The sequence below is a fragment of the Rousettus aegyptiacus genome, unplaced genomic scaffold, assembly GCF_014176215.1.
Source record: "Rousettus aegyptiacus isolate mRouAeg1 unplaced genomic scaffold, mRouAeg1.p scaffold_m13_p_7, whole genome shotgun sequence".
NCBI classification, from domain to species: domain Eukaryota; kingdom Metazoa; phylum Chordata; class Mammalia; order Chiroptera; family Pteropodidae; genus Rousettus; species Rousettus aegyptiacus.
Genome location: NW_023416310.1, coordinates 25,970,217 through 25,997,378, shown reverse-complemented (window position 1 = coordinate 25,997,378; position 27,162 = coordinate 25,970,217). Strand labels below are relative to the sequence as shown.

Sequence of the window (27,162 nt, the reverse complement as noted above, 5' to 3'; positions counted from 1 at the left end):
GCGCTAAACAATTAAATCAGCAGTTTACTATATACCTTTGACAAGAACACAGAGTTTACATTTATATGTGTTTTTTTGTGTGTGTGTGGGAGACATTTCACCACAATTTTTACTGAGTATTGTAGATTTTTCATCATTGAGTGTCTTTATTAAGATCCTTATTGCGGCTTCCTCCCTGCTCCAGTTTTGCTTAGGAAATAGGTATTAGAGATTTTTGCCGGTCGGTCCCGGCTATATCCTCAAGCCTAGAAACACAACAAGGACCCCATTTCCACCAGTGAGTAGATTTACAGTAAGCCCTATTGCCCCAGACCTAGAATGTGGTGTGTTTGGTAGAGCTTGCCTTATAATCCCCCCACCCTGCCAGCCCTGCCAACTTCTGCCTTGACACTAGACCCTCGCTTGCAATAGTTAGAAGAGGCTTCCATCTGGAAAAGCCCACCACCTGGAAACCAAGACACTGGCCAGTAAAACTAAAGCCCAATATTCTATCTTTCATTCTTGGCCATGGTGGTAAGTACTAAGGAGAAAAATAACAGGGAAGAAGAAAGTGCTTGGGGAAATCGGGAGGCGGGACATGTTTAACAACTTAAAACGAGGTGCTCAGGAAGGCCTCTCTGACACTGATTGAATCCAGCCCGGAAGGAAGTAGATGAGCTATGCAGTCATCTGAGGGAAGAGTGCCCTGGGCAAAGAAAGCAGCAAGCTCCAAGGCCCTCAGATGGTATGTGACTGCTCATGTGTCTGAGACAGAGCAAGTAAGGACAGAGGTCACTGGGGAAGGAGCAGGAGGTGAGAGGGGGCACACATATTTTGCAATGACTTACATTTAAATGAACTGATAGTGATACATTGAGAAGAGTATAAATTATTGCCACAATAGGTTTTACAGTAGGCAAGACACTATAGTAGAAAAGGCCTGGATTTTGAGGTCAAATGAACCAAGGCTTAAATTTCAGTTCTACCCACATACCAGATGGATGTCCTCAGACAACTGACTTAACCTCTCAGCTTCTGTGAGTGACATGGGATTATTGTAGACCTTATTGTGTTGGTGTAATGACCAAAGGAGAAAATGTAAATAAAGAATAAAAGTAGTTACTCAATAAATGCTTCCTTCCTCCCTATGCACAGGGAGAAGTAAAACACATGTTTCATTTAAACCCCAAACACAGCCAGCCTTTGGGCTTTCAAAACTGTGGTTTAAGCAAATCACTTCACCATCAGACACTTTGATGGATTTCGAGTGCTGCTTGAGAGAAAGCAAAAAATGTTTCACTTGGCAAGACATGTTTCAGTTTAATTAAATTTAGAAACATATATTTACAGACAAATATCCTGGAAGTTTTAAATAGTTTGTGTTATGCAGTTATTTTTTTCTCCTTTCAAATAAACTCCCTCAAAAATCCTCATCCAAACTGAAACATAATGCGTCTGCCTATACAGTACATCATTTTAAAATGATTTAAAATAGAACAATGTGTACCTTTGAAGAACTACAAGTTAATGAAGACTTTTGTCAATTCACTGTAAAAGCTGTTTTAAAAGTCTATATTTGTAAATCTGATTATATTAGGATTTCTTAAAACTCTGAATTAATCTGAAAAACTCATAATAAAGCAAATTATACTAGAAGAATCCTCATGAAGATTTAAAGGCAATCTCAAACCTCAAGGCTTTGGCAAACTAAATAATTGGAAGAAGACTATTTTACCCTGCACCCATAACAAAGATACTTCATATTAGCTCTGTTTGAAACTCTGAAGACAGTGTATCACATCCCAATTAGCCTTTGTCATCACACAAAACATGGTGTTCTCTCCTCTCCTGTATCTTCTGCTTGTAGCCTTCTCTACAGATCTGGCCATCAGTTTTGCTTGACTTCTAGGTGATAATAAAAGCTAACATTTTTGAAGTGTTTATGATGTGCCAGCCACTGTTCTAAAGAACTTTACCTGCTTAAATACTTCATTTAATCCCCTAACACCCTGTGAAGTTGGCACTATTATTATCCCCACTTTACAAGTGAGGATGTTAAGGCGCAAAGCCTAGAAATACCTTATTCAAGGTCACACAGTGGCAAATGTCAGAACCAGGATTTCCCCCGATGCTCTTGCCCTAGCCTCTTTGCTACACTGCCTGTCTACATATTTAACTCCAAGCACCTTGCCATCTTCATTTCCAATAACCTTTGCCATCCCTCCATTTTCACCCCTTGGCCACACCTAGTCCTTTTTTCTTCACTGGGAACTGCTCCACTTCTGAAATACATATTCTATTCTCTGATCTCAACCTCCTCTCACTTCCCTCTCTACGTACACCACTCCAAATCCTCCCATTTTATTCCAGTTTACCATTTCCCCCCTGGTCTCTCTTCCTTCACCAATCTTGGATCTTGTATTTGATCACAAAAGAAATGCTGCTCCAAGGCCCATGATCATGTTGCATTTCAATGCTTCTGACAAATCCATCCAACAAAAGTTCATCTCCATTTGTTTTTAAATAACTCAGTAGAGAGTGTGGAAAGAGAGAGATTATAGTTATGGGAGGTTATATGAAATAACATTAGTCATTAGTTAATAACTGTTGAAACTGGGTGATGAATAGATGAGGGTTCATTCTATTGTTCCTCCTACTTTCACATATGTTTGCAAATACCTATCATAAAACAATGATTAAATCATCATAAAACAATGATTAAATCATCATTTTGATAGATAGGTATAAAGCAAGTAAAATGTTATTTGTAGAATCTAGGAATCAGAATATGGATGCTCGCTGTAAAATCTTCTGACTTTTCTGCATATTTGAAAATTTACATAATAAAATATTAAGAAAAAAATCACTATCCTCACATCACTATAATGTAAATTACCTGCTCCTATTTCTGGGCATCTGAAGACATTAAAGAAAAATAAACAGTATGAACTCAAATCACTATAGTCAGGTGGACCCTCAGAACATTCACCAATCTTTCTATTTGTCCTTGGGTACATTGTCCTCTTTTCCTGAATGATCATTGTCAGTCCCTTCCCTGCTCTCAGTAAACAACCCTGTTTTATGGAGTAAACGTCATCAAGAAAATGGAGAATATTAGACATAATCTCACTCAAAGTCCCACAGACTTAGATAATACTCTTCCTTCCTCACCTCACCTTTCTGCCATTCTGGCCCTCCCACGTGCCCTCCCCTACCTTTATATCTGCCCATTCAATTCTTGTTGTTTAAATAAATAAATTCTTATATAGAAAATGTGACTCCTAAGTAGTAAACTAAAGAGTAAACTCAAGAGTGAATATCCTGAATCAAATTAGCCAAGTTCTTAATATCTACCTACATATTTGGGTACTTAATAATAACAATGTGACAACTCGGAAAAAAAACTCCTCCTCTCTAAAGTATTTTAAACTGTATCTCAAATTGTATCTCAGTATCTCAAACTGCAGACTGAATGTGAGCTTAGAACAAGTCACTCAGAATAACTAAGGGACGTTTTTCTGTTTTAAGGCTCTGAGGGTGAAAATATTGGTGGACAAGTCTTCACAAATGGTAGGAAGATAACCTAATAGGCATCCTGTCTGTAAACCCCAATGGTTTAGTACTAATAATCACATCGACTTACTTAAAATGCAGTTGTGAAATGGGAAGCAGGGAGCAGCAGAAATGTAATAAGAGCAGAAATTAATAAGCCACCTGATAAAGTAAAAACAAGCAAACAAAAACACTAATTGTGGGAGAAGTAACAAACCCTTGGCCATGGGAACATATTAAACTTAAAGGGTTTGATATACATATGTGGTCCTTGTAAAAGGGGGACAACTAGTCATTATGAATTATAATAAGAATGTGATTTAAAGTAACACTGTATTCATGGGTAAATATATATTTGCACAGTACTAAGGAGATCTCTAACCCATCAGTAACTGAAAAAATATTTTTACGGTAATATAATATTTTATTTGTTGAATGTATTGGTAAATTTTTTCCTCTTACTTCTGGAGGAAAAAAGCCGGTCAGTCTTTATAAATATTACCGTATAGCACCCACCTACATTCCCATATGAAGTATATATTATATGGTGGTTTAGCTCATTAACACCTAAATTTTTCACCTCTTACATAAACAAAGCACGTGAGTGTGAGCAGTTGTGTAGAGGTTATTTTTGTGTGTAATATTTTGTTTGTAAATATGTTCTTGTATTTCTCTAAAAGTGACAGTAAATATCTGTCAAAACCAATTGTACTTTAAATAATTTTAAATAACATTTATCTTAACATAAATCAATATCTACTTATTCTAAAAACTTAGAAAACAGAACTAAGCAAAAATAAAATAAAGTCACATAGAGATACTCAAGATACTGTCGGGAGCCATTAAGAGACATTGAAGAACTCACGTAGCTGATAGCCATGAAGCAGCTGCTGCTGCTGAGACTGCTTAAACAAAGGTTCTAGGAAGCAGGGTGTGGAGTTAAACATTACTGACCCTGGAGGGGAGGTTTGCCTCCTAAAGAGATCTTCTTAAGGTAGTGGAATGTTTTACAGCCCAGAAAAGAATAGGAACTTATGTAAATGTCAGCATTCCTATGGTAATGTACATTGTGCTTTGCCATTGTACTCTGTACCTTATTATTGTTCCCTGTGCTTTACTATATTGTACCCTGTGCTTTGCTATTGTATCCAAAAACTTATATAAAGGCTGTGCTAAATAAATACGGGGCTGCAGCAGTGACGGGATGCCCTCCCGGAGCGCTTTCCTGTCTTCTTTTTTCTTAGGCTTCACCCCCCTCTTTCAGGTACTGTTCGCCTTTAGCCGGCTGGCTTCCGGCAAGATACCTTAGTAAATTGACTATTCATACATTTTTCTAGGAATATATTTAATAAAAGTTGTGCTTTACCATATTATATTCACGCTCTCTATATAAATATACTTTCAAGTATATGGACTGAATGTAATATTGCACTCTACTTGTTTTATTGACCAACAATACCTCATATTTCTATAACATTATTCTTTTACAACATTTAAAATTACTGCAGAGCAAAGCATTATATGATTCTATAAATATTTATTTAAGCTATCACCTACTCTACATTTAAGTTGATCCCAATTTTCTTTATTACAAACTATACCATGTAAGTAATCTTTCTGGGTTACTGGAAATGTTCGCCATCTTGACAGAGTGACAGTATATATATATATCTGTCAAAATTCATCAAACTCTACACTTAAGATCTGCATTTCAGTGTATGCTAATTATATCTCATTTTTTTAAAAACGGGGGGAAAAAACCATGCTGTGATAAACATCCATATACTTAAATCTTTCGCTAATTGAAACCATTTCCTGAGCATAAATTTCTGGGACTGAGATTTCTGATCAAAGGATATGTATATGTGATTTAAAAACATTTAATATTCATTGATTCATTCATTTATTCTTTTAAAAATATTTACTGAGTAAACGGCTTGGCTAAGACATCGCCATATTGCCTTCTAGAGTAATTCTCTCACCAGCAGATTTCTTACTTTGTATCAATACTGTGGTTCATAAAGTTAAAAAATGTTCGCGTTGACCAGGTTTTTTAAAATATCTATTATTTCATGTTGCGCTTTTTAAGAAAATTATTAGTGAGAATAAAGTGTCTTTCCGTTTGCCTTGGATCATTTGTATTCCTTCCTGTCTCTACCAGCTCTACTTCTCTCCCTTGGTGTCCCTTGTTCCTTTCCCTCCGCTGGTATTTATCCTTAACTTACTGATTAGAAAAACCTTGTTTTTCAGATGTTTCAAATACTTTTTCAAAGTGTTTCAACCGTGTTTTAAAAATTCTGCTTAGAGAATTTTTGAAAGTAAGAACATTTACATTTTTATGTATAATAGTCTAATTTGTCATTTTCCCTCTTTATAGTTTTGGTCTTTGGTATCTTATTTAAAAGACCTCAAGATAATATAAATATTCAGTGTATATGTATACATAGTCTCTGACGCCCACTCTTCATTATCAGTGAGGCTGATCTGTTGCTTGGGACAATGCCATGCGCAAAGAGTCCCTACCTTGGTGAGCAGTCCCTTCACCGCTGGTTTCCCCTCAGGCTGCAGGAAAAGTGGGTTGGCAGCTTGAACTCGGAGAACATTCTGTAACACTTTAATCCATTCCTCCAATATATTGGGAGAATCTGCAGTCAGATAGTATGTGTGTTTTTCAGTGGTCAACTAGAATGGGATGAGAAAGAGATAGGAAAGGAAACTCTGAAGATTTAGGATAATTAGCATTTCCTTACTACTGAACATGGAAATGGACACGTTAAACCTTGAATCTTAGGTTCTAAGATAATGACTCGATAAATAAATAATTAACTTTTTGTTGAAATATATTTTTCTTCATTTTAGTTGACTTTAAACTTTTCGTAGTATTAAACCTCTGGGTCATGATTTTTTTTATCCTGTTTACACAATATTTTCCTTTTCTACCTTAAATGTGCTATAGGTTCCTGGTTGTTGAAATGAAGAGCACAATGATTGGTGACTCTACAAAAAATACTACATTTTAAGTAAAGAGAGAGGAGTTATTTGTTACAGAAAAGAAGAAATCAATTATAAATAAAATAAGAAGACTACACAATAAGAGAAATTCTCAAAATTAACATAATGTGATCAAATATTAGAAACTCACAATTTTTCAATCTCAGATTAATGACATTTCAAATTTTCCAGATATTTCAGGAGCCTATAAATGATTCTTATCTGCCATGCACCGAGAAAAAGTTTTCCCTGGTCATGCTTTCTACATTTTGGGGCAATTCTCAGGTAATTATTAATATCGTGCCTTTTTTGATAAATGTTGACATCCGCCCTCCAAAGGAGCAATATAAGAAAATAATGATTATTAAAAGCATTTCAGAAATAAAGTGAATTTAAATTACATGTACTGAACTGTCTCCACACCCTGCATTTTTAAATTTAACAGGTTTCTGGCAAGACTGGCCTATGTGTGGGTGAAATGGTCAGCAGCTACCTCTGTGGTATGAGTTGGTAGGTCTTGCACAGCCCCTTTCTCACCAATATCATTCCCATTTAGGTGTTACAGCATCTGCAGTTCAAAGAAAACGGCCACTTTCTGGTTCTGTAACACACGAAATTACTAACATCTTATTGGGAATTCATTTATCAGATAACCCGTCCCTAAAATAGCTAGACAGTTTGAGAGCTGAGAACAGCTGGGAGATTAGGTACAGAGAAACAACGATGAGATAAAGGGCAAAGAAAGTATAGTGGGGAGTTACTCAACACAAATAGCTTATATCATAGTTTTAACTAAGAAGTCCTGGGGTTTCGCACATTTTTGAGCATCAAACCTAACCCAAAGTTAATTTTAAAAACTACTGAATCATCCAAACTCCTTTCTATTCACTTGGATAAATGAGAATTGAGTTTTGCATGATACAAAAAAAGAAAGAAAAAGTGAAAAGAAAAGAAAAAGTACCTGAACTGTTTGTTTGTTATCTCCTCTTAAAATACTGCAGGATGCACTAAGTTCAATATGGCCCTGGGGTTTTCTAATTACATCACTCTGTATGAAAGGAAGAAAACCAATACAAAGTGATTACCTATAATAGTAACCATAAGAAATGCTTTATATAAATCATTGCATTACAGTGAAGAAAATCAATCAGGAATTTGCTTTCTAGTGTGAGGAATTCAGTTCTAAATAGCAAGCACTTCCCACTCACCGGAGACTTGTAGTAAAGTAATTCACCACCTTTAAGAACAAACCATCTCCGCTTCCAAGTCTTCACTTTACCACTCATTTTTAATAAATAGCCAGATTTTTCCAGTGGCTCCTAATTAGAAAGAGATTTAAAAAATATTTAATAAGCTTCCTTTTGGAGGCTCAAACGGATGGATTCATTAATGTTTGTTTGTTTAAAAACAACCCGATGCAGCATTTACATTTTTCCCATTATCACTGGAAGAGGAGCAAGTTTTCGGGAGCTTCTGCTCTGGTTGAGAGTACTCTGTGTCTGTGGAGTAAGCATCTGGGGGAATAGCATAATCATTTTCGGAAGCCACAGAAGAGAGAGACACACCTAGATGAATAAAGAAATAAATCAAGTCAATATTCTATAATTGGGTGGCCCAAATGCTGACTGTGAGTTCTCCCGAGGAATACAGCTATCCCTAAATCACAAATCTTTCTACACTAGATTTATTCTCATGCCTTTGGCCATAAAGAACTTTTAAAGCAGAAAACAGAACTAAAGGGTTAAGGACTATCATGCAACTCTCCAAGGAAGTCAAAAGAACATAAATAATATTTGGTATGATTACAAGCATAGTTATCTTTACATATATGAAATATATGCAAGAGTCTACTGAAATATCTCTTATTAAGGATTAAAAATATATATTTACATATTGATATGTAGGCAAAAATGTTTAATTTATCAAGACTTGCACAATCACAATTTAAACCACTTTTGGTAATCATTTTTAAAGTAATTCATATTCAATCTCCCATGATTTCAGTAGCATTTTTCATGTAAACCCAATACTACTAGTTCATAGGTTTTTAAAAAATCTCTCGTAAAAGAGAAGCAATAAGACTTAGAGATATAAACTGAGTATTTCATTTGCCAGCAGCCATAAAATGAAATTCAGGGGAACGTGTTCACAATAATTCACTTGCCTTTTTAGAAAAAGATTTGCAAATCATTATTTATTACAGTATCCAGCAACTGTTTAAAAGTGTCTATTAACATTTAAGGGATGTATTAGGACAATGCCACTGTACTGTTACTCTTATTATTTGACTAACACAAATAACAGCTGTGATAACACTAATATCTTAATTTTTCCTAGAATAACAGAAATGTAGATCTATAAGAAACATCAGTGATCCTCCTGGTTAATGCCCTCATTCTCTAAGGAGACTAAGGTCAAGAGATTAAAAGATTTGTCCAAAGTCAAATCGTTAGGGAGGGGCACTGTTGGGGTGTAAATCTCAGGCTCCCAACCTCAGGGCCAGTGTGTTGGGCACTATCCTAGGTGCTAGGGATAGAACAGAAAACAAAACAGAAAATTTTCTGCCCTTATAGAACATCATTCCTAGCTGGAGGAGACAGACAAAAACCGGGCAGTAAGTGCTATGGAAAAATAATACATAGACCAGACTAAAGACAATTTTTAAAAAATCCAGCAGTTGGAGAAGGGCAAAGGACTGCATTTGAATAGTGTGGTCAGGGTAGGTCACACTGAGAAGACAGGGTTTGCACGAACCACTGAAGGAGGTGCGGGAGTTAGCCACATCTGGGTGAAGAACACCAAGTGGAGAAAACAACCAGTGCAAAAGTCCTGAGATAAAAGCCTGGAATGTTCTAGGAACAGCAGTGTGGCCAGAGCTGAGTAAAGGAGGAGAAAACAGGAGATGAGGAAAGACATAGAAGAATCATATAACTTCTTAGAGCCATTATGAGTCCTTGCAGTGTTTTGAGCAAAAGTGTGCCGCAACCTGATTCTAGCTGCTGGGGGTCAAGGCAAGAGAAAAAAGACTATTAAAAGCCCCAAATACTAAACCAATGAAAGCTGAACAGCTCCCATCGAAGCTGTGAGGTTTGGGAGTTCCTAGGGGTTCCATGCAACACAGTTTAAAAACCAACAGACATATCATGATGCATTAAATACTTTTGTAAATACAGACATCATTTAGGATGAGATCTCTCCGCAACCTCTACCTATGCCAAAAATTTCTTCAAAATCTAGTAAAAATCATAAATATATTTAAAGCAATTTTTGTTGCTGTTGGTTTCCATCTTACTATCCGATTAACCACAAAAATTTTTGGTATATTTTCTGCCATTTAGCAGAAATAAGTCAAATCCATAAATTATGCAAAATGCCACATGATAACTATAAAAGAGAAACCTCATGTTGGCCAAGCATCTCACTTTATTCCATGGTAAAATGATTTCTCTTTTACAGACAAAATAAGGTTAAGCAAAAAAAAGTTTGTGTGGCTTGTCTGGAATCACAAAGAGAATTAAGAGAATATAAGTGTCTTAGTCTTAGGCTAATTTTCTTGTCACTGTGGTTTGAAACAAGTATTTTGATTTTTTTAAAAATCCTATCATAGTGATAAAATTCCCATTACACATTCTGAATTATTTGTAGTTGTTACCTGAGACTCTCCCTCACCTCGTTTCATGGCTCTGGGGCTGCCTGGCCCACTCCGACTGCGTGAATCTGACTCCGAAGTCCGGGAGCTAGATCTGGAACTGTCTTCTTCCTCCGACCCAGAGGAGTCATCGAGGAACGGGCTGCTGCTTATTTGGGTTGCCTTCTAAAAAAAAAAGCAGAGTAGCTTTCTTTGTCCAACTCTAAAGTCACCTCTCTCCTTAGCTATAGAATGTTTTACCGGAAGTAATCATGGAATAAGATTTTTTTAAGGAATACAAGAATATATTTTGCCATTATCAGTAATGTTGCTAAGTTCCAAATTCTAATTGCAAGGCATCTGCCAATTATTAAAGGTTCTTGAAAACATAAGGTGGTGAATATCGGATAGATGCTTATTTTAATTGGATACTTCAAGCTAGAGAGGAGGACCCTAGCAGTGATAAAAAGATCTTTTTTAAATTAGGCGTTTTCATTACATCATTAGTAATGTTTCCTTTAAACAATTAACAGCCATGGAGGGGGCAGAGTATCATACGGGACATGATAGGAATGGACTCAGACTTCTAGTACTCCGATAAGAATAAATATCTTCTCCGGATCTTTCCATTTCTTCTCTTTTTATGATATGTTAATATGAACTTCTAAAACTCCCTATAAAAGGAGACTCTGTAAATGACAAGAAGGGAATCTGGAACATGAATAAACAGTTTTCTTGATCCATTATGAAGAGAATCACATGTTTAATTGTAACAATAATAAGTTACCCCCTTCAAAGTCGTGTACACTGGGGTTGTCATATTCTTATAGATCAGAGATGTGTAAAGTCCTGATGTGGTACAGGAAAGCATTGCAATAGAATCTGAAACAGAAAACAAAATGATTTTTAAAAAAAAAAAAAAAAAACAAACAAACAAAACCAACCTTCTAACTAGCACTTAGGTCTATTTCTTACAAATATAAATGAACAAACTTTCCAATTAAAAGAGAAACTGAATCAACACATGATTATGTGTTAGTCTACTTTAATAATTATGGCATTTGAAGGTTTAAATATATACTCTTACATGTTTCATTACATCCGCATATGTGCTAGTTCCCCAGCTACGCAGACTGTAAGCTCTTTGAGAGCAAGGATCCTAGTTTTTATTTTTATGGCATCTCCATCCAGCTCAGGCTGGGCAGAAATAAGTTCAAACACCGACTGACTGGTTCTATGAGCAGTGCCCTATGAAAATATTCTCTGATTATTCACAGCCCTATTACTGACATGGTGTTAAAACATCATTAATTCTAAAGCCTTTATAAGGTGAATCTCATATTGAAAGGTTAGAATATAATTTCCTAAATAGTAAGAACATGAGATAGATGAGAAGAAATAGAACAGTAGTGGTTACCTGTGAGATATGGGATAGTGGTAGAATAGGGAAGGGGATGATAGAAGGAACCAAAGGAAAATTTCTCTTTTTATTCTAGACAGTCTGTTTGTTTGTTTTTTACAATGGGCATGCAAAAGGCAGGGAGGGAGGGTAAAAGGAAGGAAGGTAGGAAGGGCGAGAGAAAGAAGGAAAGGAAGGAGGAATACGCTTTAAACTTTGAGAAAAAAGAACATAAAGATGGATATTTTTACTTTAAACAGAAGAAACTACACAGTTTCTCTGCTCTAGCTTTTTTAGGTAAAAACATAATGAAGTGCCCTCTACATGGGAGTTGAATGTCTGTGAGCCCCTATACTGAGTAACATGAATTTCGATTTAAATATATAAATCAGCAATCCTAGAAATCATTTTCTAAAAGTTTACATAATTCTATTCTATAATTTCAGACATTTAGGAAGCACTTAGCTAGTGAAACGGCAGCACAAAATCATTTATTTTTTAAAACATTTTTATTGTAGTAAAAAACCACATAACATAAAATTTACCATCTTAATCATTTTTAAGTGTATAGTTCAGTTAATGTTCAGTTATCCACGTTGCTACCTATCGGATCTCCAGAACTTTTTATCATGCAAATCTGAAACTCTATACCCATTAAACAACTACTCCCCTTTCCCCAACCCCAGACCCAAGTAACCATCATTCCACTTTCTGCTTCCACAAATTTGACTACTTTAGATGCCTTGTCTAACTGGGATCATACAATATTTGTCTTTTTGTGACTGCTTATTTCACTGAGCATAATGTCCTCAAGGTTCATCCATATCGTAACATGCAAAATCACTTACTTTTATTAACATTCTCCATACTGAAGGCTTCAGACATTCGAATGCCTGATTTGGCTACAGCATAAATTCTGCTTTCCTAATGTAAAAGAGAGATTTAAACTCGATATTTAAGGCAAAGAAGTGATTACTTTTAACACACATGTTTTTCATTTGTTCTTCATTTAATATTCACTGGAGTGCAGCATTATTATGAAACTGTCATCACTGCCAACCAAAATATGCCACTGTGAACAGCACCGCCCAAGTTCTTTCCATCCATTAGTCATTCCATTATTTATCTTTGCCCCACAATTTTCGTTTGGTGTTTTCATTCTTTTTTTTTGAAAAGATAGGAAAAAAGTAAGAGAAAGCTATTCACAATCACTGGCTATACATAAACACCACCTTAATAGTAGTAGAATGGTAATTCCAGAATATGGTTAAAGAAAAAAAGGGAAAAACTTGAATGGCTGTAACATGAAGCCAGAAACCACTCACAATAAAAAACTACACACAAATATTATCTATAATATTCTATCATTCTAAAGTATCTTTGAAGAAAAAAAAAAAAAAACCAAGTCAGAAATCACAGATACGATAGCATTAAGTGTTATCATTTCCATATTTCAACGAAGTAGAAGAAATACCTGAGGTCAAATAACAAATGAATCTGAAAATTGCAATAGAATTTATAATATTATCTCCTTCCAAACCAGGCTATTATTTTGCTTTTTCTCTAAGAGACCTCTCTGAAATGAGTACTAAAAAGGCTATTAGCCCTTCCCCCTGTGAAAAAAGGGACTTGAGGTTGTTCCAATGCACAGATGACCATGTCCTAAACTTTGTAACATGTCTAACCTGGAGACAGCTGTCTGGACTAGAGCACAGAGGGCCACTAAGGCAGTCTTGTTCAGGACTGTGCTAGCCAGACACCTGTGAGGTAACGAGCATGAAATCTCTAACTATCCGAGACACTTTAGATTGAAGAGTAGCTGACTGAATGACTCAGATGCAGTTTCTTTGAGACATAGGATTGTGAAATACACACAAGAGAGACAAACAGCAGGGTGAGCAGAACAGAAAATCATAAAAAAATAAGGCAGTAAGCAGGAGATGTGAGGCCGTTAGAAGCCATGAGTGAGTGGAGGAGTAGTTAGTAGCAGTGAGGGAAGCAGAGAGTCACTGCAGACAGGAGACGACAAGCTGAGCCACTGGACCAGGGGCCATGAGTGTCACTTGTTTCTAAGGAGTTGACTATAGAAGGTGCTGCTGAATCATCACATGTCGTCCCACTAGAGCGACTACTGCATTCTGAGTAACATTCAAGTTCAATAAGGATAGATTATCTTGAACTCTTGAAAATCCATAAAATAAATTCATAAATTGAAGTAACTCAAACAATTCTCTTTTCCTTGAAACCTGAAAATACCTAAAAAACAAAAAGAAACTTCATATTTGGCCACTCTGCTAAAAGGCTTTTGAAAAGCAATATTACTTTTCAGAACTGAATAGCTTCAGAAGATGAAAAGAAAGTTAAAAAAAAAAAGGTAGTAAAATTGTTTGCCAACTAAAACAAACTTGAAAGCTTAACCTAAATCTCTGAAACATCTCAACATAATAAAAGCAGCAAAATTTCAACTCTTCACTTCCTAAAGGGTAACATAATTGGAATTCCAGAGGTTCACAGGCCAATAACATGCACTTTTTCAATAATACCCAGAATTTAGCAATAAACTGTGGATGGCTTCATGTGGACGCTGCAATGAAATGCTCTTCTCAAAATAAATAAGAGCAGATATATCTCAAGATCTGAATTTATATTGGGGAAACATGGTTGCCTTAATTTGCTTAAAATTGTATTGTTGTCTAATTAAAAATTCACAACAGAACATGACTCTGAAAACCAAAAAATCCTGCAACCCAGATGTTTCTCTGGAGGCCAAAGGTTAAATCATGTCAGTATCTGAAGGAAAACTTAAATCTACAGAAGAGATAATCTCACTGTGTTTCAAATATAGGAAGTTTTTTTTTTTTTTTTAATCTAGCGATACCTAAAAAGAATCACACAACTGATCAGTTAATTCTTGTATTAATGGTCAATGTTTCAATGGAAGAAATTTCCAGTAATACTGGATATACAGGAAGAGGCTTTTGGTAAAAGCAATGAATTTATAAGCTCATGAAGAATAAAATTAAATTTCCCCTAAAGCTAATCAAGTAAATGATTGAGTTCAAAAACTAATGACCTATCTATCTGAGTTAAGTGTCCTGGTCAAGAATTCACCCAGAAGTATTACACGGTTAGGGGGAAGCTTTCTTCCCCACCCCTGATGTTTCTTTCCATGTGGGGGGAGCTCCAGTAATTGAACACTCCTGATCTCTCCCCAACATTCATTCACTCTCTCCTCCCCAAGGGAGAGGAGTGCCTTGATGTGATCAGTGAGCTTAGAAGGAGACACTGGACATGCAGAGCCCGGCACCTTCCTCTCTGCTTTCTCTTGAGAAGGAGCTGTATGCAGGAAATAATCATTTGTTCTTGCTCTATGTTGTAAGCTTTAGAGGGTTAGGGCCTCAGTGGAAGGAAGCCTGTGGTGGTCCAGTGCTACCTGGTGACTAAATCTAGCTAATTCCAAGGTCCAGTAATGAAAAGCTCATTTGCCCACCAATTCTCTAAAATCAGTTTTATTGCTAATAATGGTAATATTTTGATCTCCTCTCTGTCTTATCCTTATTTCTCAATTCATTCAGAACTCAGTGGGAAAGAGAAGGGGAAATTGTATTCTGAAAACTAGGAATTGTCAGAACAAAGCTAGATTTGAAAAGAAACAAGAAAAGAAGTAAAAAAAAAAAAAAAAAAAACCTGAACACGAGTGTTAAGAAAACTAGTGTGCATGTATTGTACACAGCAATATAATTTACCCAAGAGGGAAAACGGTGCAGGGGAGGAGTTGGAGGTTTGCTGCAGGCCGCCTTCTTTGCTGAGTCACAGGTTTCCTGGTCATCTGGAAACGGGGATTCCAGAGAGTCATAGGAAAACAATCCATCATCACAACTGGTGTCCATATTCTCTAAAATTTCTGTGCTATCGCCATCAACTAGATCAAGATCTGTTTCCTGAGGTCTCAGTGGTCGTATCATGCTTATAGCATTTCTGTTTGTACCAAACATCCTATCAGAGCTTAATTGTGGCTGGCTTAAGTGCCTTTTAGCCAGTGCCACACTTATACTGAAAACATTAGGAATCCTTAGCTTCAGGGGTGGCAAATTTGATGAAGGCACTAATTGTGTTCCTTTTCCAGGAAGTAGGTTAGGATACTTTGGAGTCAAAGCTGGGGTCAAAATAGGGCTCGGGGTGTTGGCCTCACTAGATGAAGATGAATAATCCAGTCTCTGAGACTGGAATTTTTTATTCAGTTCATCTGAGGAACTATCGTGCTCCTTTTTACTTGCTTCGGAGTTTCCCTTTCCTAGAGGACTATTCTGAGCTTTCCACTGTGCTTCCTGTTGCCAAGAATACAACTTCTTATGTTCTGGTCTCTTTATGCCAAAAGTCTCTTCTTCAAATATAGAGCTGCTGTCATCCGATGCCGTCAAATACATCTCACTGCCCATTCTGCTACAATGGACCCCTTCCTCTGAGGTGTGACTGGAGAGGGTGGACGTGTACCTGGACTTGGATCTTCCTTTGCTCCCATCTTCCTCATCGGAACTCCAGTCACTCACAGGAGCCCCAGAATTCTGGGATATACCACCGTCTGTTACAAAGCTTGTTCTTGTTTTCCGATTCTGTTCTGAGACACAAGGGGTTTGGCGCAATGTTCTCTGTCCTCGGTTGTTTTCTTGAATTTGGTTATCGACAGACTTTTCTGGAATTTCCATTTCTAGAAAAGCATACATCATATCAGCAGGTTGCTTTTAATAATATAATCTCTCTACACACTTAATTTTATGTAACTACATTGTAAAACTGGAATTTTCATGAGGATAAAGCTAATTTATTGTATGTCTTTTTTAAAGCCAGGTTTGGAAACTATAAGCTTTATATACAACATGAAGCCCTAACACTTCAATAGAATAATATAAAAATTAAACTGCTTTTTACAAATAAACATAGGGAAAAAAACTGAGAACAGTCTAAGGAGGAATAATAAAAGAAGCAAAATGTAAACTAGGGTAATACCGACTATTAAAGAAAATACTAAAAAAAGAAAGTAATTATTAAAAGAAGAAAGTACTAAAAAAATGAACACCATTTAAAAGCAAATGACAACCCTTTGTCAATTAAATTTCAAAATTATCATAAGTAAATTTAAACATAATAAATATAAAACTAGTTTAAAACACAAACTTTGTTCCCAAACTTCAATACTTGAAATATGAAAAGCCATTAAGAAAATACAGAAAAGCTTTCTTTGCTCTACTTTTGGTTTAATCATAAATACAAATTAAAAAATGTCATTAGATATGGCTTATCTTTGTTTATAACATAACAGAACAAACTACTGGCTTCAGAAACAGTGAACAAAAAATTTAGATTGAAGACTACAAAAGAAAATTTGAAAACAAAGAAGCATATCTATGACCCTCATAACTAAGAAAATAGAGGCTAAACAAAAAATATCTACAATTTAGTATTAGGCAATTTGTTAAATTTGCAAATGAGCAAGAGCCTCAGTATAGGCAGCCTCAGTTATACTGAGCTATATACTCAACTGACTATTAGAAAGTAGGAAAGGAATTAAAACGACTCCCCCTCCAAAACAAAAATTGCAAGTGACAGCATAAAAGAAAGTAGCAAAGGAGCCTTCTGATAGGAAAAACATTATGTCGTTTTTCAGAATTTCATAATCAAGCATAGACATTTAGGGGTATAATTTTTCTCCTTTGGAGAAAGGAAGCAGAAACTGAAAATGAAGAAGATGCAAATTCAAACCTCAATAAAATATTTCAGAAGTCACACAGGTGGCAAAGCTAACAGTCGCACAGCAAAACAAAATTTAGAGGGGCTTTAAGACTCAAAGAAGGATAGAAATCTGCACACAGGTCCAGGGTTTATACATCTAGACAGACATTTTCCTCTTTGAAACAATAAAGGGAAAATCAAAGCAGTTATGAAATTTTCCTTGAGTGTTCTTTTTCTTTATAAGTTTGCAATGTCATATTTAATATTAGGTCATTTTTTTCTATTTTAAGTAAATAATGAATAGAAAGTTCGTAATTCTAATCTGCAATTCTAAATTAAAACAAGTACCTTGTAGGTACGACTGTGAACTTTTTAATTTTAAATCTCACTGCTACGTACTTTAGGAAAAAGTGTCAAGAGGGGGAAATCAGTTTCCCTAACCATCAGTGGCAAAGAATCTCAAAAAAGACACAAGATAACTAGATACACAAAGTGAAATGCTGTACTGCTCTTTAGAAATATTCTCATAAGACATCAAGTTGTCAAGAAAAAAAGTAAGGAAACTTGGATGAATCATCCAGATAGATTTTATATATTTTCCCTTTTGAGTGATGGAAAAATAAAAATTAAAAAAAAAAGGAAAATTAAGCTATATAAGGATTAACCTTAGCATATGATTTTACCCTTTAAAAAATGTCAAAGCAAATTCTTCCAGTCCATAAATACCTTCTCTGTCTTTTCCTTCAGTGAACTCGGGTTCTTTAGATGATATCTTGCTTATTTCCTCAGATTTTACTACTTGAGGAGGACTTCTTGCTCGAGATAAAAAGCACCCAAAGGTCAAACTGCTTAGGCGCTGGCCTTCTGAAAACTTTGGTGTGGAAACACTGGATGATTTCTTCCCTTGAACTTCTGCAAGATCATTAATCAAAACCAAATTTGTATTTTTCATAATAGTGTGTTAAAATAGAATCAAAACATATGAAAACTTGGACAAATCACTCCTTAATCCAGGAAAAAAGCCTGAAAATCCTAACGGTTATAGTTTTTTCTTTTTTTATTCAATTTAAACTAAAAAAATAAAAGAAGAAGAAGAGGAAAGAAGGACATGGTTCCATAGTGTAGCTGTTAGCACGTGTGCTTTACACGCAGAAGGTCCTGGGTTCACATCCCAGTGGAGTCACAGTCCATGGTCTACTACCCTGAACAAGCTCAATGTCTCATCTTGGCAGCTAAGTGGGGTCAGGCCTGGTTAGTACTTAGATGGGAAACCACCTAGGAAGACCAGGTGCTATAGGCATAAATAATTAAAAAAAAAAATTAATCCACCCATCTCCCACTTCTGGTAACCACTAATCTGTTCTCTGCATCTACAAACTTGGTTATTCACTTTTAGATTCCACACATAAGTGAGATCATCAATATTGTCTTTCTCTGTCTGACTTATTTCACTTAGCATAATGTCTTCGAGGTCCATCCATGTTGTTGTAAATGCTAAGATTTCATTCTTTTTTTATCCATTCACCCATCAATGGACACTTACATTGTTTCCATATTTTGACTATTGAAAATAATGCTGCAATGAACATGGGGTTGCATATATCTTTTTGAATTAGTGTTTTCATTTTCTTTGGATAAATATCCAGAAGTAGAATTGGTGGACCATATGGTAGTTTATTTTTTAATTTTGTGAGGAAATTCCATTCTGTCCTCCATAGTGACTGAACCAATTTACACTACAGCCAATCATGCACAAGGGTTCCCTTTTCTGTACTTCCTCGCTGACATGTTACTTCTTGTCTTTTTGATAATAGCCATTCTGACAGATGTGAGGTAATCTCTTGTTGTAGTTTTGATTTGCATTTTTCTGATGATTAGTGATATTAAGCATCTTTTTATGTATCTGTCAACCTTCTGTATGTCTTCTTTGGGAAAATGTCTATTCGGATCCTCCACTTTTTTTTTTTTTTTTTTTTGATATTGAGATGTATGAGTTCTTTATATATTTTGGATATTAGCCCTTTAATGGATAAATAATTTGCAAATATTTTCCCTCATTCAGTGGGTTGCCTTTTCATTTTGTTGACATTTCCTTTGTGGTACAGAAGCTTTTTAGTTCGATGCAGTCTCACTTGCTTATTTTTGCTTTTGTCGCTTTTGCTTTTAGTGTCAGATTAAAAAAATTCATTAACAAGACCTGTGTCAAGGAGCTTACATAAAGTTCATACTTATTTATGTACAGTAACATGGAATCCTCACTGTCTAGCCTCATATGCCAATGTTTAAAATCTGTTTATATATTTGAATGTTCAAAATATTAACTGTAGAGTGAAAAATATCTAATCCCTTTAAACATGGTTAATTCTCAAACAAAAACAAACTCAAACAAATAAAAAATATATTATAACAAACTAGAGAGTTATAGCTTCTTGCAAAGTCAAGTATTGGTAAATACCAGTCAAGGACTGGTAAAATTTGATCGTGCGGTAATGCTATGAATGGTGAGGAAAAAGGGACCAAGGTCCTGGTTGGCAAGACAATGAAAAAAAAAATTAGATCATCATTGGGGCAAATATCACCTTATCGCTGTAATAACTTTTGCTTTTGAAAGTTTATAGTATGCTTCTCACAAGAAAGCAGATAGAGGAGCGTGGTACAGTGACCACAATACAGAGGACCTTCATCACTTCTTTAGAGGAAAAGACAGGGAGTGGGCAGCTTGTAGGCAGATGATTAGATAGCTAGTGGAGTGTTCAGGCAAGTACCTAATCGTGGGTTTAATTCATCTTCTAGGACTTGGAACACTTGCTGCTTCTAAGATCAAAAGCATGAAGATGCCGGTGATAGTAAGAAAATTTTTCAAAAAAATTAAATTCTTATCTCTAGGAGAGTACCAAAGTATTAAGTAGCAATTGATGATTGTGTACAATAGAAAAATATCTTTACATAGTGTATACCTTCTGGTGTATCTCTTATTATTTCATGTTTATTATCTCTCACGGAACTAATTCACAATTATTTAATAATCATATACATGCACATATACTTTTAAAGTATGAATGACCTTTGAACAACATGGGCTTGAACTGCACAGGTCCACTTACAGGTGAATTTTTTTTCAGTAAATACCTGTACTGTTTTCGATTTGTGGTTGGGAGTCTATGGATGCTGAGGGCTGATGGTATGTACTGATCGACACCATTTCATAGGGAACTTGAGGATCTGGTATCTGCGCAGGGTCCTAGAACTAAAACTCCATGGACACTGAGGGCCAACATAAGTTTTAGGGGAGTCAAAAGTTATATATGGATTTTCGATTGTGCAGGAGTTGGCACCTCTAACTCCTGCAGTTGTTCAAGAGTCAAGTATACTATATCATATCAACATTTATCATATCTATTCTTCTCCAGTCCAAGCCTAGGTTCCAATGATCAATAACCCTTAGTCTATAAGACCTAAGAGACTGCCGATGAAGACTAGAATTGCAACATCAGAATATTAAAAAAAAAAAAAAAGTCTTTTGAGAGTAGGTTTAATATATCCAGTCTATTCCAATGAGGGTAAATGTTACAGAGACCTAAAACTTTAATTCTAAATATGGAATTCCTGATAAACTATGGAACACCTGTTTTTCATCATATAAGTGGAGGATATGTATGATATAAGAAATATATGTTTTGGTCTTTATCCATAGTTCCTGGCACACAGTTCTAAACCCTGTGGAATTTCCTAAGTAAGAGCCATAAAAGTATCTTGTTTTCATAACAAACCCTTTAACCAAATCTGAGTTTATGTTAATGAGATTTTTGGAAAGGCCCTAGATAGCCTCAAGATGAGGGCCGAATGCCAGGGGAACCAACCAAGTGATTAGAGGGCTGGAAATTTCAACCTGACTCTCCAGTCCCTACCTCTGACCTCAGGAAAAAGGAAAAGACTAGTGTTGAATTAATCACCAATGGCCAATGACTTAATCGACCAATGTGAAGCCTCCGTAAAAACCCAAAAGGACGGCATTAGGAACTTCCCAGTCGGTGAACACGTGGAGGTGCTTGGAGAGCGACACACTAAGAGTGGGCATGGAAGTTCTGAGACCTTTTTCCCGTACCTTGCCTTCTGTATCTCCTCCATTTGGCTGTTTCTCAGTTACATCCTTTGTAACAGACTGGTTGGTCATCTAGCAAGTAAACTGTTTGCCTGTGTTCTGTGAGCTGCTCTAGCAAATTATGAAATCTGAAGACAGTGCCATGGGAACCTCCACTATATAGCCAGTTAGGTAAAAGCAGGAGCGACAATCTGTACTTGGGATTGAGTCTGAAGTGGACGGAGGGGATGGTTTTGTGTGATTGAGCTCTTGTGGGCTCTGATGCTAATGCCAAGTAGATAATGTCAGAATTGAGTTTAATTTATAGGAGAGCCAGTTGGTGTCCTCTGAGAAATGAAAAATTGATTGGTGTGGGAAAAACTCCCTTACATCTGATATCAGAAGTATTGAGAAGAGAAGAAAAATAGAAAAGTTTTTTCCCTTTACGAATGATAGCAATAATTATTATTATGCAGTAGACAAAATGCTTTCATGTCTTATAATCTAGGGGTCCCCAATACCTGGGCCACATACCAGTACCAGTCTGTGGCCTATGAGGAGGTGAACGGTGAGTGAGCGAGCAAAGCTTCACCTGTATTTGCAGCTGCTCCCCAGTGCTAGCATCACCGCCTCAGCTCCACCTCAGATCATCAAGCATTAGATTCATAGGAGCACTGGTTTCTGGTGCCAAAAAGGTTGGGGACTGTTGCTATAATCAACCCCCCATGAAACCAGTAAGGCACTATTACAATCACCATTTTACTGATGTAAAACAAAACAAAACAAAAACCCTGGAGATACAACTGTATTAAACTGTAGAGCATTAAACTGTAGAGCATTAAAATTGACTTCAAAGCCCATGTTCTTTTAACCATGCCAGTATTGTTCCAATGCATTCTGTGAAACTCCATGGCCTTGTGGAGATGTCCCAGAGGGTATAAGAAGAGGCATGGGTGAGGCCAAGTCTGTAGAGTCTGGACCCATCACCCCAAACTTTTTACCTGTTTTATTTTGAGATTCCACAGAAAATTTTTTTTTACAGGGTTCTGTTGCTAAATAAGTTTGAAAAGCAATCCTAGGCCACGGGTCTAATAATCCCACTGATTCACCTCCTCTTCAACTCCATGCACATTTGAGTGGCTATCACCAGAATAGTATTTAAGTAAATTTCTATCTCTAACTCTGCTGTCCACTCTCAGGCTTTGAAGTTAAAAAGAGAGAAAGAAAGTAATCGTAAACATTGGAAAACGCAAAGGGTTTATTCATATTATAAAATTCTGCTCTAAATATGGAGGCTGTAAGAGTTTTAATCACTGTTGATCACCATAACACAAGGTGAAAATAGAAAATAACATGACTAATTTTTTTCAAGGAAACATACCTGAAATTAAACATTGAAATTAGTATTACCTCCTTTGTGTTATTCGCTACTGTCTACCTGTGCTGTCTAATAGGGACATGCAATAATTTACATTTAAATTAATTCAAATTAAATAAAATGTAAAATTTGGGTTCTTAGTTGTGCTAGTCATATTTCAAATGAATTCATAGCCATTAAATTCAATTAAGCTATCTTAGTCAAAGGGCTCATACCTTGTAGTTTTAACTGTATTGCTCTTAACTCTTCAGTTTGGTTTTGGTTGATCAAACGAAGATTTTGATTCTCCAATTCCAACTAAAAGAACATATGGTTTTTAAACATAGGAATAACATTTTTAAAATGCACTAGTAAATTATGATATTTAGAAAACATTAATACCTAATTACACATAAATGAAATACAAAAGAAAAAATTTAAAAAATCAGATGAATTTATCACAGCATAGGTTATCAACCTAAATAATTGTGGTTTCAATGTATCTTTTTCCAGAACTAAAAGTTTTAAATGTTTTCGCCCCTATGCCTTTTCATATAAAATTATTTTAAACAAATTATTTCAGCATTTAATCTGCCACAAAAACTAAATAATGTGTACCTTTCAGATACTGAACACATTAGTTTTATGATATACACATATGTTCTATAATTATAAATTAGAACTAAAATCAACTAACTAGAATGAGACTACTTACACTATCATGAATCTATCAATATTTTTCATTTTAGTAATATATTAAACATTAAAATGAAAGCTACCTGTCTCACATTTATCAAAAGACAGCAGCACCACCAACTGATCATAATTTTGTTTCACTCAAATGATCATATATTCTATTGACTTATCTATTTAAAAGAAGTAAAAGGTACACAGAAAAGGGAAAATATAACAATAAATACCTCATTTAACTTAACTGTTACCCATTCTTTGATTTTAGCTGCTTTCTCTTCTATTATTTTAGCTTCTTGTATCCTTATTTGTTTCTGAAATAACATTAGCAGTTTATTTAGTTCAAACGTAAGCTCACTGCTCCAAAAACGTTACATCATGAATAGAAAAGGCATATACTTAAAATCTGTTTCCAAGTGAATACTTCTACCTTCAAACTACCAAATGAATAAAAAATGAGAACGACTGTCCAGGAGATACAATAAACCATAAAGGCATATGCAAATATTACTAGTTTTAATAATTGCTATTCCCTTTCTCTGAAAGATCATATACTGAAATCAATCCACTGAACTAATCAACAAAACAAACCATTTCTGGAAATGGTCTATGGTTTATAACAGTAGGATAGGGGTTAAGCAGATTCAGGAGAAGAGAATCAGGATCTCCTCTGGGGCATGGCTTGTTTTCTGCTCAAACACTAGTTCTTAAAGACCCAGAAAAAAAATGAAGATAGAAAAACTAACTTATATTTACCAACCTTAAAACCTGGTCATGGTCACAAAACTACTGAGGATATGACCTATCATATAAATCACAGCAGGTGGGAGCTAGGAGTGACGAAAAGCTGAACACCGCTGACCTAATAAAATACTGATCCTCATGGAAATTTAAAAAATGCTAAAAATAAACAACTATTGAACATAGTCAACAATTCTATAGTGGTCATATTTAAATGATGACAAGTGACAACTTAAGTAAATAACCTTAATGCAATTTTTTTCTAATAAAATATGAAAATAAATACAACACCTGATCTCAATAAACTAGTTTAAAAACAGCGTACACATTTCTAAGCAGATGGATAAGCATCAAACATATGTTTAAAATATAATGTTCCAACAATATTTCCAATATCCCAACAACCTAAAGCAAAGATTTACTTCAAACATTTTACACACAGAAATATCTGCTGATAACAAAGAATTTTTTTCAACTTAAAAACCAGACTCAAAATCTAAAGTTTGAGTGTTCATGAGCATTGCCACATGAAAAAAGTTATAGAGCTTTGGAATCACCCCAGACTTAAAGGTGAAAGCCATTTTACTTGTATCTTTCACCAAAAAATGTGATGCAATCCAATGGGCTAACCAAATAAGTAAGATTTCTGGTCAAAATTTAGAAGTTTGGGCTCTTTGTAATTAATCTTTGCAATTATGCATAAATGAATGCACATATTTAGAAATGTTCAATGATCAAATTCTTCCTAACCTGCTCTTCAAGTTGCAGTTCCAAGTTTTGGATGATGTCATCTTTTTCCTGTATTAGAGTTTCCAGATCTTGACACTTTTTATACAACCTTGTCTCTGATTCACTGGTTTGAATATTAGCTGCCTTTAATTTCTCTTCCATAACTTGTACCTAAATTCATAGGATAAAATATTAAAATCATGCCTGTACTTAATTTATCATAGTATTAAATTTAGAATCTTACTTTAAAATTAAATAGGTTCCTAAAAGGTACCATCATAAAAGGAAATTATTGAACTGCACAATTTAATGTATTTAACGATTATAAAGTCTGACCACTATCTTGCCAAGTAGTGTTACCAAAAGGGTACATTTTAAAAAACTGGAAGAATATTACTATCATATAAAGTAGTCCACACGTTTAGCAAAGCAATAATAATATGCAAAGTCTTTTATATGAGTATAGAATCAGAAAGTTTCCAGTCCTAACTTTTTCATTTTTTAAATAAAGTTAGACTATAAAGTAAAAAAGGCAAATGGTGAGGTAAGACTCAAGCTGGAAAACCTAGTATAACAACACATTGTGGGAGAAAAAGTTACCTTAGGTGGAAAAGAAATATATATACCATGGAAAGCAAAAGGAAAACATAGGACTGTAGGCCCCAATGATGGAATCATAAAAAAAAAAAAAAAAAAAAAATGAGTGTCAAGATATAGATAATAGAATGCATTCAGTGAGGGTTTATTGATTCACTAATTTAACAGATATTTAATGAATACCTGCCAAATACCAGGACTGTTCCAGGTCCTGGGAAGACATCAGTAAACAAGAGACCCACAACTCTGCCTGCATTGAAATTAAATTTTACTGGATAAGAGAGATCACAAGTATAATAAAGATGTAAAAATCATACAGTATGTTACATAAGACGATAAGGGTAATGGGGAAAAAAAAAAGAGCAAGATAAAAGAGTGTGCCTGAGGATTGAGTGTTGCCTCAAGTTTAATACTTGAGATATATTGGCTCTGCTTGGATCTTCTGTAAAACATATTTTGGCATACGAAGTCTTAGAAGGGATGTATGAGTGCTAACAATAGTAAGAAAGAAAATAAAGTACTAGGCACTGCATATAATATTAAAGCTTTTATTCCATATACTCCAGATAGGTAAAAATGTAATTTAAGCAATGTTTCAGTGTAGCAAAGAAGAAAAATATGTAAAAGCATTTGAGAAATTAAAGATAATAGTTCAGATAAAAAAATCTTAAACTATTAAAAACATCTGTGAAAAATCGCAATGAGTCCTTGTTTAATGTTTAAAAATACTTAACTAATTAAGGCTTCAAGGATGACATTAAGGTTAGTTTGGTTTTGTTCTTTTAACCATGAATACAAGGTTTCATCTGTTGGTTTTCATCATGTATAAATGTAAATTCAGATGCCAAAAGTGTCCTATTTAAATACCACACACATGGCTGGAAACGATGAAGATAAAAGTAGATTTTTAAAAAATAAGAGAAATGGATTCTACTATAAAAATGATAATTTTAAATTATTTAAAGATTTAGATTTTTAATCATAATATAGTAGGCCTTCTGCAGGAACTATAGACCAAGAGGTCAAGAACAAAGGTCTACATTAGAGATACTGTCATGAAAAACAGCTGGAACAGAACAGACAGCTGGACAGTAAATAAATGCCCAGGGTCAATCTTAAGATGGTACAGCCAGTTCCACACAGGGCATTCTGTAGCTTTGGAAGCAGAGAGAGAAGAGCAGAGACCAAGTCCAAAATGGCAGTCTTCCTCTGGGGCTAGAGTAATAGATGAAAAACCTGATGGGGAGCAAAATGTATCACCCCAAAATATGCCACTTTGGCATAATAATTATTTGAGTTAAAGTTACTTGAGAAACAGGCAGCGCAAGAATGACATTCTGATACTCCTTTGTCCCCCTAAAAGCAGGAAATAAACCTTCCATGTGAAAGGTACCCTCCCTGTATCAGGAGGATTGAAGACATCCTTATCCTTAGAAATAGGGAATTTAGGGTTGAAAAGTGTGTATCAACAAATTTTGTTATTGCTTCAATACTTCAGTGAAGCTTAAACCTTTTTTCTCTTATCAATTTTTCACAATGTATTGTTTCCTTGTCTCAAATGTATAAAAGCTGCCTGCTTTGCTCACTTCTTTGAGTTTCATATTTTTATGGGGCTCCCATATGTACAAAATTAAATTTATTTTTCTCCTGTTAAGCTGTCTTATGTCAAATTATTAGACCAGCCAAAG

At 35.3% G+C, this 27,162-nt stretch overlaps 1 protein-coding gene across 4 annotated transcripts in view; it reads right to left on the bottom strand.

Annotated features, from left to right (window-relative positions):
- PLEKHH2 (pleckstrin homology, MyTH4 and FERM domain containing H2) overlaps window positions 1-27,162 on the bottom strand; it is a 78,762-nt gene that overhangs the window by 33,716 nt on the left and 17,884 nt on the right. For 3 of the 4 annotated variants that reach the window (XR_004951913.1, XM_016142230.2, XM_036224262.1), the window contains exons 4-15: window positions 24,899-25,048; window positions 23,638-23,721; window positions 22,954-23,035; window positions 18,006-18,191; window positions 15,296-16,257; window positions 12,398-12,473; window positions 10,938-11,032; window positions 10,192-10,336; window positions 7,951-8,087; window positions 7,731-7,841; window positions 7,484-7,570; window positions 6,055-6,213 (exon numbers count right to left, since the gene is read on the bottom strand). Coding sequence is in view for 3 of the 4 variants with exons in the window: in XM_016142230.2 (XP_015997716.2) it covers window positions 6,055-6,213; window positions 7,484-7,570; window positions 7,731-7,841; window positions 7,951-8,087; window positions 10,192-10,336; window positions 10,938-11,032; window positions 12,398-12,473; window positions 15,296-16,257; window positions 18,006-18,191; window positions 22,954-23,035; window positions 23,638-23,721; window positions 24,899-25,048 (2,274 nt within the window). In the remaining variant the exon portion in view is untranslated. The remainder of the gene's footprint in view (window positions 1-6,054; window positions 6,214-7,483; window positions 7,571-7,730; window positions 7,842-7,950; window positions 8,088-10,191; window positions 10,337-10,937; window positions 11,033-12,397; window positions 12,474-15,295; window positions 16,258-18,005; window positions 18,192-22,953; window positions 23,036-23,637; window positions 23,722-24,898; window positions 25,049-27,162) is intronic. The other variant, XM_036224261.1, reaches the window with a different exon arrangement.